The 16665-nt window shown below is 36.2% G+C and overlaps 1 protein-coding gene and 1 long non-coding RNA gene across 3 annotated transcripts in view; both read right to left on the bottom strand.

Moving 5' to 3' along the window:
- The window catches only part of LOC580648 (zinc finger CCCH domain-containing protein 3), a 50326-nt gene that overhangs the window by 7047 nt on the left and 26614 nt on the right, over positions 1-16665 (bottom strand). The window contains exon 8 of the mRNA XM_030975155.1: positions 16312-16526. Coding sequence (XP_030831015.1) covers positions 16312-16526 — 215 coding nt within the window. The remainder of the gene's footprint in view (positions 1-16311; positions 16527-16665) is intronic.
- LOC115920162 lies at positions 11206-13181 on the bottom strand. 2 transcript variants are annotated; one of them, XR_004062216.1, is made up of 3 exons: positions 12866-13181; positions 11888-12049; positions 11206-11393 (listed from the first exon to the last, which is right to left on the bottom strand). It is a non-coding gene; the product is annotated as an uncharacterized LOC115920162 (long non-coding RNA). The 2 variants fall into 2 exon arrangements; XR_004062215.1 differs by having other exon boundaries at positions 11210-11393; positions 11888-12042; positions 12866-12978.

Below are 16665 nucleotides of genomic sequence, written 5' to 3'. Positions count from 1 at the left end.
TGAAAAGAATATGTATTGACTAATACGTGATAATACAAATTTTGCCGGTTATCATATCTATCCAGCTTGGATAGATATAGGGTAGTCCCATATATATCTTTCTGTGTACAGTGCTTGTTACTTTATCAAGACTGGGCCAAATTTCAGAACCTTGCAGTACACACCAAAACATATATGCTAGATGATCAACCTTTGCTGATCGATTCCACAAAGTTTCTTTTACAATGCAATCGCATGACCAGAACTGGTCTATACCTTTAAACTGTAGCATTTGTAATTCGATGACAACTAGCTATAAATTATATTGGCCCTGGACTGCCCACACTCTTGCATATGGGTCCGTCCAGAAAGTTGGGACAATTTTTGTGACATACCAGAAGAGAAAAACTATGTCTCCTATCAACTGTAACAATGTTTGCTCAAATTGAGTTTTGCATAAAAAGCTTAGCCAACTATCGTCAGAAGTACTGAAGCTTCACGGTGAATCAATATTATGGACCCAAAGTTTATGGAATGTTATTATATAATAATGATAACCTACCCGGTAGGCTTCTATATGAATATGGTGTCTATGTAACGCTGAAAAAAGAGAAGAAAAGCAACTGAAACACGAACAATTCTGGCAGAGCACTACTACCGGTATATATATTCATTGCATAAAAATCTTCCACAGATAATGTGTAGTATAAGATCTCATACCTACGTTACATATTTTATATATATATATTATATTATATTACATATACGTTACATATTTTTTGCCAAAACTTCATGGAATGACCCTTATACATCATATGGACCTACTACAAGTACATGTCGTAGGACCATGATGATAGACTAACAAATATATGTTTGATTATACCAAGGAGTAAGGATTTGATGATGCCATGATCTTACATCCTATACTGCAGGAGGATTGAGACTTTTTTCTCTTCTATTTATGGCATTTTGCCCCTAAACCCCAGAATGTATTACAATGTCTATTCTCCCAAGAAAAAAAATGAATCCACATCATACAGCTCTGTATTAACTACAAGCATTGATTGTAGAGTTTCCATGTCAGAATTGGGAACTGCGCTTGTACAAGGCCAAGGGCATTATTTATGTAGTTCCTCATTTCATATTCTACATTTTTTTATGAATTATTTTTGTATCAATGTAATTTTTAATCGAAAATAAAATAAATGCGAATTGAATTGAAAAAAAGAAAGAAAAATAATAGTGGAAGGATAGCCTGTGCTTCTGATGTAGCTGAATCATGGTCTAAACAATTTTATGCCGGAGATAAAATTAATGGCTAAAACATAAGACTAGTAGGAAAACTAAACGGAAGTTCTATATCTGGTTTGAGTTTGAAAGAAAAAGGGGCATCTAGCATCTATAACTATTAGTTTGAATAATTTCTGCCCCATATACATATAGCAAGATGAAAGTCTTATTCAACAAGCATCTTGGTAGAAACAAATTTAACATTGACCCCTGCAAGCCCTCTCCAAAAAAAAAAAAAAAAAAAAAAGCAGCCCTCAGGGGACCAAGACCCAGACTCCACCTGGCCCTGCTCATTCACATAGCCTGGAGGACACACATCAAGTACTTCATTAAATACACTGTTCAGATTATAGGAAATATAAATTCGAGACTCGTTTAAAAGAAACGCTGAATAAAAAATCTTCGTAAAACGAAAGGAGCGTTCACACTGGAAATGTATAAACAAACCAATTTTGATGAAGTCAGTTTGACATGACCCCTGGCCAATCAGTAGTGCATGCTCACGATAAGCCCCGCCCAGTTACAAAATAAAATACGATGCTCAGATTAGAGCCTGATTCTTTATCAAGTTTTTGATCGAAACGATAAAAACGGCGTTTCATTACACGTTTCTGTTTTAAAACATTCAGACTAGGACAAATTTAATAACTTTTCGTACAGCTATATAATGATGAATGCTGGCAGTATGAACACAGAAATAGTTCATGACCCTAGCCCCTCCCACTGGGGGCATAACCAGGGACTAATAATCTTACAGGGAGGGGTTGTACCGTACCGGTGGTCATAGGAAGAGGGTAAAATATATGTTAGTGGTAGGCAACAGTACTTCAACAGTACTTCATCACGGTTGCAGACATAATTGTTTGTGGGGAGCTACAACACACATATTATACCCGCTGTGGAGACATATTCTCGTACCATAGTAGCTAGCTCCTCTTGTCCGTCTTTTCATTCATTCGAAAACCAATTCAAGAAGTTGTCTGAAAATGCGGCAATTTCCGGACTCGCCTTCGGATACTACCGTATTTAAAAGTATGGAGTCAATGCCCTTCTGGCTCTCTGCAGAAGATATGGTCTGTTCAGAGCCAGAAGGGTGTAAACTCTGTGTCAAAGTATAGGAGTTGGTACCCAACTGGTTCCAGACAGACGCTATGTTCCAACAGGCCTACACGAGAAGAATCAAGGCGAGCCTATGAAAGGGACTTTGTAACATTGTAACATTGTTCAGATGAGAGATAGTGGTGCTAAGGTAGTGACTTCAATGCTAGATGTACAATTAAAGATAATCTGAAAATTTGAGCAAAAACGGACCATTATTCATGGTACAAATTGGGAAAAACTGATTCGATCAATTCCTTAATTCTCCCAACTATATTATTACAATTTAATTACATTTTACGTGAATGGAAATCTCACAGTGCAATAAAATGGCTCTACATTCCATCCCAGACATTTAAATGTTGACAATGTTACTAAGTACCTTTAACTGCCTTTTCAAACACATTAGCTTGTTTCCTCATCAAACAAAAATTGGAGATCGTCTCAATTTCAATACTAAAGCCCAGGCAAAGTCATTACCACCAAATAGTTTGTTTATTTTCAGTTTATCTTGCTCAAACATCTAGGCCTGTGAAATTTACAGGAAATGTGTACATGTAGGTCATATGGTGTTTAAATGCTTGGGCAGATCGTATTCAGAGTGGAAGTAAATAAAGCATTTTTGTCTAGACTCCACACATGATTGGGAATGCACATACAATTACATGTAGTTCTGGTTAATTCTGAACAGTGGACTATACAACATCAGGTTACTACTAAGACTAAGTAAAAATTACGATGCATACAGATTCGTGGATCACACAGTCTTCGGCTTGCAACAGGTAGGGGATGGGGAAAAGCACAATCACAAAATAAAATTGCATCGTCCAGATTCTGGACTGGTTATTATTACCTTGTTATCAAGGAGTATCTCCTTGGCATTATTTTGGTCTGGACCTGAGGACAAGAATACCTTCCCCTCCCCCTTTCCCCTAATCTCCTAGTTCTCTCCGAAGGCTCCCAGCCTCCCAGATGTAGAGTCTCCCATCATCAACATCAGCCTTCCACCACGTTGCTACCGGTTACCACTGCCAATCTCAGGACATTAATCCATTAAGAGCACGTTTCTGATTGTCAACAGGTTGAGATTAACTGTGGCAGACAGGTTGATAAATAGCCGATTATTGCTACTAATAACACAGTCTAGTCAAAATAAAAGGGCAAATTCATAAAGATTAGCTTGTTTTTCACATTGGAGGATTGATTGGGGGAAGCCAGGTGGGCTGGACAGATGCAGATGTTTGTTTTTTAAATAAAAAGGCAGTGAGAGGGGGAGAGAGAGTGTGAGAGAGAGAGTGAGAGAGAGAGAGTATGTTTGAGAGAGAGAGGGAGGGAAAGACAGAGAGAGAGAGAGAGAGAGTGACAAAGAGAGATAGGGAGAGTGTGTGTTTGAGAGAGAGAGGGAGAGAAAGAGAGATAGAGAGATAGAGAGACAGAGAGAGAGAGAGAGAGACAGAGAGAGAGAGAGAGAGAAAGAGAGAGAGAAAGAGAGAGAGGGGGGGGGGTAGAATTATTAGGAAAAATAGGCACAAGATAGAATTTATTTTACTTTTTATTAGAGAATGACATAAACATAAATTTAAAGCTGCTGTACTGAACTCTGGAGAAACTTGCAATCTATTTTGAGACACAGCTATTAGTATTCGGTTTCCTGAGTAACATTTTGCAGTAAAATACACATCCCTTTTTTCTATTTCGAGAAAAACAGTTGTTTTAATTAGTGACATTTAAAGTGAAACCCAACCTTGATAGCAAACTACTCAAAAGCAGATTAATCAGAGAAGTACCCTGGTGAAAGTTTGAATGAAATCAGACAAAAAAATGAGGAAGTTATTATTTGTTAAAAGTTGTAATCACTATAGGTATGGGCTCTTCAAATTCGCTGAATTGTTTCAACACGCAAAATGGCTACAAATTCATTTTTTCAAAAATGACACAGGAGGGTTTTTTTCTTTTTAGAGGACCTATAATAATATGCTATTCATAACAAATTTTGAGTAGTGACCCAAGGGAGAAGGCACTTAATAAGGGACAAACAAATATTAATATTTGTGTACAATACAAACGGGAGGGTTATCCATGACTACGTCACAATCCACTGACGACCATACAGCCGATTCGCATAGACTTAGCGATCTCATATGTCATACATTTATAACTTTCTTATTATTAGTCCAATTTAAGGTTTTGCCATTCTGTTTATCTTGTATTTCTAATTTTATAAGAATGAACTTATCACAAGGATTGGATTGCCCTTTAAAGTTACTACCTATGTACCTTTTGCAGCCAACATCAAATTCTGTAGAACTTTGCAGGAATTATGAATATGTCATGTATGTCCTATCTGTGAAGTTTAAATATTAGCAGTTTTCTCGTATTCAAATTATGCAAGGAAGCCCGTTTACCTTCTAGACTTCACTGTCAGACACTATTGAGTGACTGACTGACATATTTTGGTAATATCATACATAAAACGAGCTGTAGCAGGTACATGAGCATTTGTCTACATCAATAAACCACTACTTGTGATGGCCAAAATTAAACTGATCAAATCTTTGTGCAGCACAAAACGTTCAAACATTCGGTAAAATGGTCTGAAATTCAGACTATTTCTTAGATGATTGCAATCACTTAAGTCGATTCGACAACTAATGGTCAATATTTTCCCCTTTCATTTTGAGGGAAGTTCTAAGTTAGTATCGTCTTTCAAATGCCGTTGGAATTTAACCTTTTCATTTTGGGGGCCTGCAAATGGGACATAGTACAAACGAACTCTGAAAATATCAGTGGAGCAAAGACTAGCTAGGCTATATAAGGTCATTCTACCTTCCCAACAGATGTGGAACATTTTAATCACCCACTGGAATTCATGGGTCATTATTTTTCAGCTATTTCACCAAAGCATCCCATTTTTAATAGATGTTTCTTCCTTGAAAAGGAGATATTATATCATCCACCTGTTTTCGTGCAATAACCAAAACAATAAACACCTCTCAATATTCGGAGTACAAAAGTAAGTACAAAAACCACACACACACACAAAACAAATCAATTTAATAAAAAGGTTAGTCTTTCTGAATGATGTTCCTTGTGGGTATGTGTGTATATATAGAGTGTTAACTATTCCCTCAAACGACCAACCACAAATTGGATTCTGTAAAGTATTTTAAGTGTTGAAAAAATGGGGAATTGAATTCCCTAAATGCTAATACTTTTCCCACAGCACCCAGAGTATAACCAAAGAGATATTTGTAATATCCTCCTTGGTATAACACACAGCTGTGCTAGTATCTTTCTTTGGGTGCGTGTATCGTGTCTTGCCACAGATATGTACATATCGAACCCTACTTATACAAACGTGATTTTCGGGATGTCGCGTTTATCGTCTCTTCACGATTCAAAATAAAGGCCTTGTCTCTGCGCAGCTGCTTTGCACCGTTTGACCCGGGAAGCAGATTAGCATGGCAAGGTCCGATTTGTATGTGGAGTTCAAAACAGCTTTGCGTTTATCATCTTTCAGAAACGTGATTCTGGCTGTATGTCACATTCAAATAGCACCTTTTTTGGCGTTACAATATGCCCATATCTAAAGATGTTTGAAAAAGACTTTGCGTTTATCACCTTAAAATTTGTCCGAAAGACATTTGAGAAACCTCATTCTAGGCAAAAAAAATTGGTCGATAAACGCACCCCTAGATAGTTACTACCGTAGATAGGCTTACATTGATGGACAGCTTTACCCACTTTCATTTGATGTATCATTTAAAACAATTTAAAGAGAATACCCCCTAAAATAATTGAAAGAGAGCTTACAAAAGAATAATAATAACAACAACAATAATAAACAAAGACTATTTTTCATGAATAAAGATAATGTCAACAGAATGATATACGATTGGGAAGTACGAATATTAGGCCAAGTAAAATCAAATCCTAGTGTCTTGCCTGGATCTTTTTTTCATGAGAAGAGGGCTCCTTGTTTACTATTTCTCCTGTCAATTTCAACAACAAAAAATCAATTCAACTTCATTTGTAACCTTGCACTACAAGAGGTTAAAAACAAGTTAAAGGTAATACAAAGTTTTGGGAAATTTTGAAAATTGGGTGGATAGTGAATCTTTACAATTTTGATATATATGGATGCCCCTGTGGATGTATTATAAGCACTGTAAAATTTAGCCCCTGAAACACTTCTGCTTTCGAGAAAAATTGAATATAAAGATTTACCGGTGCTCCCGGTAAATTTTGATTAATTTATAATAGCGCCTACGGCCGTACAATGGTAGCTGCGACCATGAAAATCTCAGAATATGTAGTTGTGATATAAAACTTCCAAACAGGAATAGCTAATCGGTCGATTTTAGTCAATAAGCATTGTTTTATAGCTTATTGATATCTTGACCTTGAGAGGGAGCTATACAACATAAAGAGTTTATTGTTTACAATTTCATAACTTTAGACTCGATTTCAACCGCGACAGCGATCACTGAATATTGTAAGATCGCATATGCTTCCAATATGTTCATTTGAACCAAATTCATGACCCCATACCAAAACTTTGTATTACCTTTAATGTGTTATTTTTTATACCATCTATTCGATAGAAATGTTCTCAAATTCTTCATTCATTTCATTTCAAATCTAAAATAAATGTATAACTATGATGAATGTAGGCTGAATAGAAAGAAGCAATTTTAATTGGTATTATGTGTAAAAGCAAAGGAAAAGGATTTCTTTTAATGTTTTCCTCTCTTCATCATGATAATAATTTCATTTTAGTTGTTGATATGGGGGTAGGAGTCAAATTTTCATGCTTTCATATACTGTGTTGTGACCAGAGGCTCTCATTACCAATAAGAGAGAGAGAGAGAGAGAGAAAACATGGAGGAAATATGACCAAATAAGACTGAAGGAGTAAAATTTTACATGAAATTTGCATGACAGTACATTTACTATTATAATACATTTTCTACCCAGGTCGAAAATCCCATAGAAACCAGTAGAGAAAACCAGTACAGATTTCTAACGGTTTCTAGTGGTCAATTCTCTACTGGTTTCAATATGGAAAGTGGCGCTTTTTCCATTAGAAACAAGTAGAAAAAAATCGTACTGGAACCAGCAGAAGACCAGTAGAAGACCATTAGCAAAACCTAATGGCACCATTAGGAGACCAGTAGGAATCCCAACTGGAACCATTAGGAGACCAGTAGGAAACAAGTACAAATCCCCACTGGAACCAGTAGGGGACCAGTAGAAATCGATATAAAAACCATTAGAAGACCAGTAGAAAAGAAGTGCTGGAACCATTAGACAAGTAAAAAAGAAGTCATGGAACCATTAGGAGACCAGTAGGAATCCATACAGAAACCATTAGGATACCAGTAGAAAACCAGTAGAAAACCCCAATGGAACCATTAGGAGACCAGTAGGAATCCCAACTGGAACCATTAGGAGACCAGTAGGAATCCATACAGAAATCATTAGGATACCAGTAGAAGACCAGTAAAAAACCCTAATGGAACCATTAGGAGACCAGTAGGAATCCCAACTGGAACCATTAGGAGACCAGTAGGAATCCATACAGAAACCATTAGGATACCAGTAGAAGACCAGTAGAAAACCCTAATGGAACCGTTAGGAGACCAGTAGGAATCCCAACTGGAACCATTAGAAGACCAGTAGGAATCCATACAGAAACCATTAGGATACCAGTAGAAGACCAGTGGAAAACCCTTATGGAACCATTAGGAGACCAGTAGGAATCCCAACTGGAACCATTAGGAGACCAGTAGAAAACAAGTATAAATCCCCAATGGAACCAGTAGGAGACCAGTAGAACACAAGTAGGAATCCTCAATTGAACCACAGCATTGGTTACATTACATGGTTGACATTTTTTTGATCAGTTTAAATTCTACTACATCAATGCACTTCCAACACAGTACTCCTCACAAAATCTGCCAGCCCTTGTTTGTTTTTTTGTACTTTAAAAGGGCATGCTGGTGTGCAAAGTAGACACGAAAATGACAGGAGCTGGCATGAAGTTTGCTTCCAACACAATTAACTATTTTCTCGAGGTTCAGCCATTTCCCTCGCAAACGTCTGTTAACAAAAGACATCACAATCATGTTGGTTCATCTTTATCACATTTAACACTTAACAGTGTATCCTTTAATTATCTGTCAGAATATCATACATCATATAGTGATTACAATGACATGAACGTTTAAAAGCAAGGTTAACAGCTTAAATGAAAAAGGATTTTTTTTTTTACACATTTCAACAACAAAAGAAGAAATATTAAAAAAAAAACAATGTTAAATTGGCTAATTATTGTCTAGAAATTATGGCCAGTTTTAACAAAGAGATATCAATCTTGAAACTTTGGAGAAGATGTTTAAAAGAGTAGGTTTGGCAATTTGCAATAGTTATCTTACGGTAGCCACCATGAGTAGAAACAATGAGAAATAGTTTTTGCTGAGAAATTTCGTTTGTAATTTTCTACCATGGAGAATAAGTTCATTTGCACAAATTTAAGTACTTCATTCATTTATATTAAATAGAGAATAATTCACAAATGATTACGCAAAGCATGATTTTGACCTGTAGATTGTCATAGTACATGTAAAAGATTGATATGAAGTTGCAGCAATTGGAAATGTAATATTGTGTACTACATAATATAAGCCTACTACATTCACAAGCAAAACAAATTCATTTACGGTCTTACTATTTTGACAAGTGCTGTGATATGCTGTTCATCAATAAATGTAACTTGATAGTACAGTGTATTATGACAAATTATGACAAATCGATAAACAAATGAAATATGGTCCATATTTAAGAAGGGTTTGAATTTAAAAATGAAATAGATTTCATAATTACGAAAAATATAAATGGTGCATAATTCTGGAATTGAAAAAGGGGCGTTAATAACGATATTGAAATAGGGTTCATAATTCGGCAAATGAAATGGTATTATTTTGAATATGAAATAGGATTCATTATATTGATAGTTCGTAATTCCAAAAAGGATAAAGGGTTCTATTTGCATTTTCAGAATAATAAACTTTTGGAAGTATATTGAGCCCTATTTAATTTTCTGAATTATGAACCATATTTCATTTTTGGAATTACGAATCCTAGTTCATTTTCAGAATTAGGAATCCTACTTCATTTGTAGAATTATGAACCCTTTAGAATTTATAAAATTATGAACCCTCAGAAAACGACATATAACAGTTCAAAGATTTCCTATCCATATGAATACATGTACTGTACGTAGGTCATTTTCGTATTGTAATCAAATTTAATGAATACGGTAGGTCCTTGTTAAGTGCCTCATTACCAATTATTAAATTCACCTGTTACAAATAAATGTATTTAAATAGTCAGAATACAAATTGAATACATTACGTGTTGCTAGTACTATAGGTAGGACAAACATTATGTCTTGCCCTACCTAACAACACATAATGTTTGCATATCGCATTCTGACTATTGAAATACAATTATTCTTAATAGGTGAAAGAGATAATTTGTTCCGCGGCACTTTGATTTGATTTATAACGAAAATGGCCTATTCACATTATGTTACATAGGGCTTACCCTTTACACTTTTTAAAGGGAAATCCAACCTTAACAGACAACTATACTTTTAAAAAATAGCAAATTAAATCTGACAGAAAATAAGGTGGTTATGGATTGTTGAAAGCTGTAATCACTAAACCAAAGGGCATTTTAAATTGGCTGAATCGGTAATGTCACTATGACGAGCTGCTGGACTACTTTCCCATTTATTTCAACACACAAAATGATTTAAATATTTTTTTTCTTCAAAATGTATGATTCACAAGTGGCTTTTCTATGTAGAGGACCTGTAATAATGTGCTATTCATAATATATTTTGAGTAGTTCTCAAAGGGAGAAGGCACTTAAAATAAAAAGAGAATTTATTATATTTCATTAACAAATGGGAGAGTTGTCCCATGACTACAGGTGTAATAATAATAATAATAGTGGGTTCTTGTGTAGCGCTCATGTCAGTCAGATTTGACCCTCCTGGCGCTCCCGATTATTACCCTGGCTTTAGCACGGCTGCCATACGGCGCTCTAGCATTTCATTGAGATATGCATGGATTTAGTGATCTCATATTTATATATTATTACAACTCCCTTTATATTGGCCCGATTTATTTCAAACTTTCGCCTTTCTATTTCTCTTAGTTTTCAGCTTCCATTTCAATGAACTTATTACAAGGGTTGGATTGTCTTTTAAGGCTCGTTCAGATATGATGCTGGAGTTGACATAAAGTTCTATATGCTTTACATTTCTATATATTATAATACAGAGATCACTGAATATGCGCAGTCCAAAATATACAAAAACATGTAGGTCCTTTGTTACAGTTCACTTTAAACATAAAACAAAACTGCAGCATTTTTGGAATTTTTTGGGCGGTTCACGTGCCATACCTGAATAAAGTCTTAAGTGCTTAAGATTGGAATCGATTTGTATTGCATCTACCTCATTCAATTTTTCTCTATTACCAACTTATATAATTTGCCACAGGTTTTAGGAATTGACATTGTGATATGAAGGGGGTGGGGTCGAGTATGAGACTGATCTACTACATAAGCATTATGAAACAGGTCTACTTCATAAATAGTAATAACAAATTTATGCAAATACAGAGATCTTTTACCCAAAGTGTTAATATGTATGTTTGTAAACCCTGGAATTCATTAAAATGGCAAGTGACATGAATGGGCATCTCAGTTCTACATCTAAGCTATTCAGGTTCGTGGCTATATAACTCACTCCCCCCCCCCCCCCCCCCCCCCCACCCATCTCTCTCTCTCTCTCGATATCTCTATAATGAAGGGGAAAGTAACCTCTGTGTGTGTGTGTAGACCTCATTTTGGAAATATTCCTCTTCAGCTTGGACTCATGGTTTAGATTTTGGGTGGAATCTCCTGTATAATGCAAGTGCTGCTTGATCCAGGGTACATACACGCAAAGAATTCTAATGCATGAATATAGAGCAAAAAGAAAGGAAAACAAGTTAAGAAAAACTTTTATCCATTTTAAAACTAGAATGTAAACAATGAATTAAATAATGAATTCTGTCAGAAAAGTGCAGTTTCAAAGATTTATCAGAAATAAAATAATCTCTCATTGCTCACAAACATAATATAAAACATACCTTTGCATTTTAAACATTTGTTGTCAATGCAAACGTGAATCAGGATTTTTTTGCAAATAATTATCAATACAATTCTAGTTTGCTGATGAGAGTAGAATCAAAGCTCTATTGCTAAGGAGGGAAAAGAACACTGTTTGAAACTCACAAAATATGGTCGGTTATTGCAATATACCTGCAGGTTTTAGTGATCTAAAATTAATTGAATTTTATATATTTGAAACTTAGGAAAAATAAGCATTTCGAATCAGTGTCATGATCAGGGAAAAATTAAAAATATATGTACAGAAATAATACAAGTACATCTACACAATTACCGATAATGGCTTCAACTGTGTCACGAGGCTGCTGAATGCTGATCCAGGAGGTCGAGAGAAAGTAGCATTTTCTGCATGGTCTCACGTCAATATAGGCCTACTGTGTCCACAATATGCTTTGAATCCACTGTTTGGCAAAAGATGTCAAAAGATGCCTAGAGTCTACAATTAATAAGAACAAAAATAAAGTTAAAACAAATTGAACGGTTGATGCATGTGCAACACACATACATGTAGGCCTACTACAAACTTCTTTGTACAGCCTGCGGGGGAGGAATTTTGTTTACCATTTACGGGTCTAGCTGTTTATTTCCAGATGAGGGCTTCTGTTTATATTGTGCGAAACTGCGAACACACCATAAAGTGATTAAAGCCCCCTTCCCCGCTTGTCTTGAAATTAGGGTGCGTTGCAGAAACGGAGTACCGCCTTAACGCACTCTTTCGGGATAAGCGCGGGGGGGGGGGGGGGGGGGGGGGGGTACGGCGGCTTGTCTGATTATCAAGATATTTATGATTGGAATTCAAAATTTCAAAAAACGTTTTCCCCAATGGTTTTATAACACTAGACCTACAGTCTATTGGGGAAAATGAGTACGGTATGGTAAAACCGGTCACTCAAAAGTCAAAGATTTTTACTTTTTGAGGCACTTCATCAAGTTCATGATCATTTTGAAGCGCAATTTTGTTAGGGCTTCAATATTACACCATATCACTGACACTGATAATACGTAGGGCCATGCATCATAGATTTAACATTGTTAAACGATGCCTTTAAAGCCATGTGTAGGTGAATGCACAAACTTGCATCAAGATCTAACATAAAAATACATGGATGGGACAATACAATACATTTCTCATCTTTGCGGCAGGCGTTGAAAGCACTCCTAGTAGACACGATCATACATTAATTACTACGTTTCAAAACAGAAAACAGTTACTGCACATATTGCAAATAAATTAGGTAAATCTAAGACTTACCCATATTGAAGAATAGCAGGGGAAAACAAAGTAATAAAAAGATTTCGTCTCTCTGCTCTGGCTCCTGTAGCTGTTGAGGATAGGAATGGCTGTCCTGCTGTCTTGTGTGTGTGTCATAAGGCATGGCCTGGCTGGGTACACGCACACACTGCATGCATTGATTACATGTGCACACACACACAGTGCTAGTGTAGCCCAGAGAGATGCCAGCTGTGTAGCCGTTTAAAAAAGGCGGCAGTCGCATTTTGGGGTTTTGGGGCTTGTATAGTCTTGATCAATATTGCAGACCTTACAGGGCATATGTCAAGATGTTGCACAATCTGTAAAATAAAACTATTAATATAATGACTAATGACATTTTAGAGTTTTTCATCCCTGTTTTGGGGTTTTTAAATAAATATAGTCAGACTGATTCAGAGGCGGCGCTAGATCTTACTGATTTCTATTTGTTTCAACTGGTTTTCAAATCCATTGACATGTGCTCGATCTGCTGGTTTGTAAAGGTTTCTAGGCCTAATGGTAATTGACTTAAGATTTTTACACCCATGTTCAAACCATTAGAATCTACTGGTTTCTATCGGATTCTAGTGGTCTTCAAAACCATTAGGCTCTACTGGTTTTGTAAAGGTGTCTAATGGTTTGACTTAAGATTTGTGCATCCATGTTCAAACCATTAGATCTTACTGGTTTTTATTGGTTTCTGCTGGTCTTCAAACCATTACAGTCTACTGGTTTGTTAAGGTTTCTAATGGTTTGACTTAGGGTTTTTACACCCATTTTAAAACCATTATATTCTTCTGGTTTCTATCGGATTCTAGTGGTCTTCAAAACCATTAGGCTCTACTGGTTTTGTAAAGGTGTCTAATGGTTTGACTTAGGATTTTTACACCCATGTTAAAACCATTAGATTCTTCTGGTTTCTATCGGATTCTAGTGGTCTTCAAAACCATTAGGCTCTACTGGTTTTGTAAAGGTGTCTAATGGTTTGACTTAGGATTTTTACACCCATGTTAAAACCATCAGATTCTTCTGGTTTCTATCGGATTCTATTGGTCTTCAAAACCATTAGGCTCTACTGGTTTGTTAAGGTTTCTAATGGTTTGACTTAGGATTTTTACACCCATGTTAAAACCATCAGATTCTTCTGGTTTCTATCGGATTCTATTGGTCTTCAAAACCATTAGGCTCTACTGGATTGTTAAGGTTTCTAATGGTTTGACTTAGGATTTTTACACCCATGTTAAAACAATTAGATTCTTCTGGTTTCTATCGGATTCTATTGGTCTTCAAAACCATTAGGCTCTACTGGTTTGTAAAGGTGTCTAATGGTTTGACTTATAGATTTGTGCATCCATGTTCAAACCATTAGATCTTACTGGTTTCTATTGGTTTCTTCTGGTCTTCAAACCATTAGGCTCTACTGGTTTGTTAAGGTTTCTAATGGTTTGACTTAGGATTTTTACACCCATGTTAAAACCATTAGATCCTACTGGTTTCTATCGGATTCTAGTGGTCTTCAAAACCATTAGGCTCTACTGGTTGTAAAGGTGTCTAATGGTTTGACTTAAGATTTGTGCATCCATGTTCAAACCATTAGATCTTACTGGTTTCTACTGGTCTTTAAACCATGACAGTCTACTGGTTTGTAAAGGTTTATACTGGTTTTACTTCACAGTTCCTCCTGATCACCATTAGACTCTAATGGTTTCTTGAAAACCAGTAAAACCATTAGAATGTCTCTACTGGTTTCTACTGGTTTCTAAAGGAATTTCGACCTGGGTAAGTACATAACTTTATTTGATGGAATCTACCTAGTAGTAACAGATCATTCCCATTATTCTAATTCTAAAAAATTCACACTTCTCTTGACCATTTCTATGAATGGTAAAAATCTTCAATGTGCAGGATAATTAAAAAATGACTCTAATAACTGAACTTGATAGTACTTGAACATCTGCCCCTTCTGGGAACTTTACTTTCTATTTCCAATTTTTGCAAAAATAAATTTTGCACTGACCTAGATGTAAGGTTGGGGTAAAGGGCAGTGGGACCTTTTCTATCTTTAGATCAGCCTGTAAAGGTGAAAGGTCAATCAAATTGTCCACTTCAGTTACACAGGGGATACCAGGTGGTGGTTACTGGTCTCCAGACACAAGCTGCATTTACACCTCAACCAAAAATCATAGATTTTTCTCACATTCCCGTGTTTCTGCCGGAAGCAACTACCGGCAAACACGATGAAAAATCCACCTCTGTAGTGTTTGTTTGTTTTTTTTAAAGTTTCTTCAATTTTTTGCAGTGTTTAAAGTATGGTAAGATATTGATTTCTAATCTCCTCGCCTCCGTATTAATGCATGCAGGGCACCGACGATTCGCGCATGTGCACTACTCACTACTAAAACTATGACTTTTTTAATGTTTTTTTCCAGTAGTATACATGGAATAACGTTCAAGATGACTTGCAACAAGCCTAAATCAGCTCCTCTCATCAATACATTGCAGGAGTAGTCTAGAGCTCAGATTATTCAGACCTTGCTATATGCAGAAAATAATCAATACCAGCATTGAAAGCCAAATTGTTGGATTTTTTCAAAGGGTAGGCTTGATTAATCAAATGTTGATCTAAGATTCTTTTTTAGTAAGATTACTAGTACAAGAAGAAAATACCATTCGAAGATGAAGGGGGTAAACTCTGAGGCTAAATACAAACCACTAGACCCAAAAAGAGGCCTTTACACACCCTAATCTTCATGTACATTGTAGGCTTACCGGTATGTATTATTATTTGTGACAAACATGATGATGATGATAGCTCACACATATAATGCGCCTAATACTTTGTTTCTAGGTGCAGCACATATTATTACCCCGGTCATCGGGTTCAGGCTTACCCGCAACGCAATGTATAAACATTTGCCACTTCCTGGGGAGGACTCCAGCCAGTCGCAACTTTACAAGTGCCACTTGCTAATCAAACCACATTAACTTTTGCATCGTACCGGGTACCCATTTTACACCTGGGTGGAGAGTGGCAAATGCAGATCAATGTCTTGCCAAAGGACATTAGTGCCGCAGCAGGACTTGAACCGTGGACCTTGTGACATATCCATTCGACCACGACACCTCTACATGCATTACGTTTCCTCATTATATTTTGCAACAGCCCTTTTTTCTTACTGCCTCATTCGTGAACGAGGTAAACAAAGCGTCTGATCATGCAGACTACACATATTCCATTGTCTCTTATAAAAATCAAACTGGCCACACTTACCAAAATGTAAGGAAGACGTTTTTATCATTTTGTATTTTGTGACAGCCCCTTTTTCTTACTGCCTCATTTCATGAACAAGGTCCTGTTGATGAAAACAAAGTGTCTGATCTTGCAGACTACTACACATTGCATATTCCACCATCTTCTATAAAAAAATCAAACTGGTAACACTTACCAAAATGTAAGGAGGACGTTTTCTTTGATGTTGAATCGTCAGGTGTGGATTGGTTAGAATCACTGTCCAGTGCGATGAATGAGGGCATACTTCCACTCTCATCGTCAGTCTTCTGGGTATCAATATCATCACCATCATCTGCCTTGCTATAGACATCCTCTACGAGGGCTGTATCTTGTTTGGACTTGCTTGTATGCTTTTCTCTGGTATTTGACCTGAACAATATTCAAAATATAAAATGAACTCATTAATTTAACACAACAGCAACTAATATTTTTTTTAAAGACAAGAAAAATTAACCTGAACAAACAAAGAAAAATAAACATGTAAAAGGTAATATGTATGGAATGACCA

Source organism: Strongylocentrotus purpuratus, unplaced genomic scaffold (genome assembly GCF_000002235.5).
Source record: "Strongylocentrotus purpuratus isolate Spur 01 unplaced genomic scaffold, Spur_5.0 spur5_scaffold_8, whole genome shotgun sequence".
Taxonomy (NCBI): Eukaryota; Metazoa; Echinodermata; class Echinoidea; order Camarodonta; family Strongylocentrotidae; genus Strongylocentrotus; species Strongylocentrotus purpuratus.
This window is presented reverse-complemented; position numbering and strand designations above follow the sequence as displayed.